The following is a 1204-nucleotide window of genomic DNA, read 5'->3' as shown; positions in this document are numbered from 1 at the left end:
CTTCAAATTGTTTTGAATTAATCATGGATTATCTTGTCGATTTGAGATTTTGACAATGTGATTTTTTATTTTTAGAATGTCAGTGCCTGGTAGGTGTGAGAGGCTCGATATGGCCAGTTTCAGATTATTTTGTCAAATGTAATGCTTGTTTATTCAAATTGTTTTGAATTAATCATGGATTATCTTGTAGCTTTGAGGTTTCGATGATGTGATTACTTATGTTTAGAATGTCAGTGCAGGACAGGTGTGAGAGGCTTGATATGGCCACTTTGAATGTAAAACATGTAGAATATTTTGGGTTGGATACGGTTGGTTTAAAGGCTGCACTGAGATTACACTGTCCAATCTAAAACTTTTTTATTCAAAACTATTTTGAATTAATCACACATTATCTTATAACTTTGAGATTTTGTTGATGTGATTACTTATTTTTAGGATGTTAGTGTAGGTTAGGTGTGAGAGGTTAGATATGGTCAATATGGAGGTAAAACGTAGAATATTTGAGTCAGATTTGGCCAGTTTAAATGCTAAAGTGTTAAGCTTAACATTGTTTTCAGGTCTGCAGTTTTCATAGCATGGAATAAACTCCCTGTTACTGGTTATTAGCTCTCAGAGCATTACATAATCCTCATCTTTTTAACATCCACTTTCCAATGCTTGCATGAGTCAGAAGGAGCTTACTGAGGCAAGTTTTCTAAAGACAGATGCTCCTTTTGTTGCCAACCCTCACATGCTTCCAAGCAAGGGAATGTTTCCCCATGGCCAGACATGGTCAAACTATTGTATCTCCAGCTGCTTCAATTAACACACGACCTTCAAGAATTTTATCTCTAAAAACTTTCAGGCCGCCACTCATCATCGGCAACCACCCTTATGTATCCATTCTTACCATAATTTGAATTCTAGCTCATGCTGAGCACTTCAATTCTAGCCCGTTTTTATGTATTGTTATATTAACAATATATAATTATACAAAAAATTACAGTTTATATATATATATATATATATATATATATACATGTACACACACATATAATGGGCTTCTTTCAGTTTCCACCTACCAAATCCACTCACAAAGCTTTGGTCAGTCGGAGGCTATAGTGGAAGACACTTGCCCAAAGTGTCATGCAGTGGGACTGAACCCAGAACCCTGTGGTTGGAAAGCAAGATGCTTTAGAAAAAAACCCAAAAAACAATTGAAATA

General features: G+C 35.4%; 1 protein-coding gene across 1 annotated transcript in view; it reads right to left on the bottom strand.

The window, feature by feature from the left end:
- Nucleotides 1–1204, bottom strand: part of LOC106880252 (cytoplasmic dynein 2 light intermediate chain 1) — a 35307-nt gene that overhangs the window by 26366 nt on the left and 7737 nt on the right. The window contains exon 7 of the mRNA XM_052976656.1: nt 337–346. Coding sequence (XP_052832616.1) covers nt 337–346 — 10 coding nt within the window. The remainder of the gene's footprint in view (nt 1–336; nt 347–1204) is intronic.

This window comes from Octopus bimaculoides, chromosome 25 (genome assembly GCF_001194135.2).
Source record: "Octopus bimaculoides isolate UCB-OBI-ISO-001 chromosome 25, ASM119413v2, whole genome shotgun sequence".
Classification (NCBI taxonomy): Eukaryota; Metazoa; Mollusca; class Cephalopoda; order Octopoda; family Octopodidae; genus Octopus; species Octopus bimaculoides.
The sequence above is the reverse complement of the archived record's forward strand: the minus strand, read 5'-3'. Positions and strand labels throughout refer to the sequence as shown.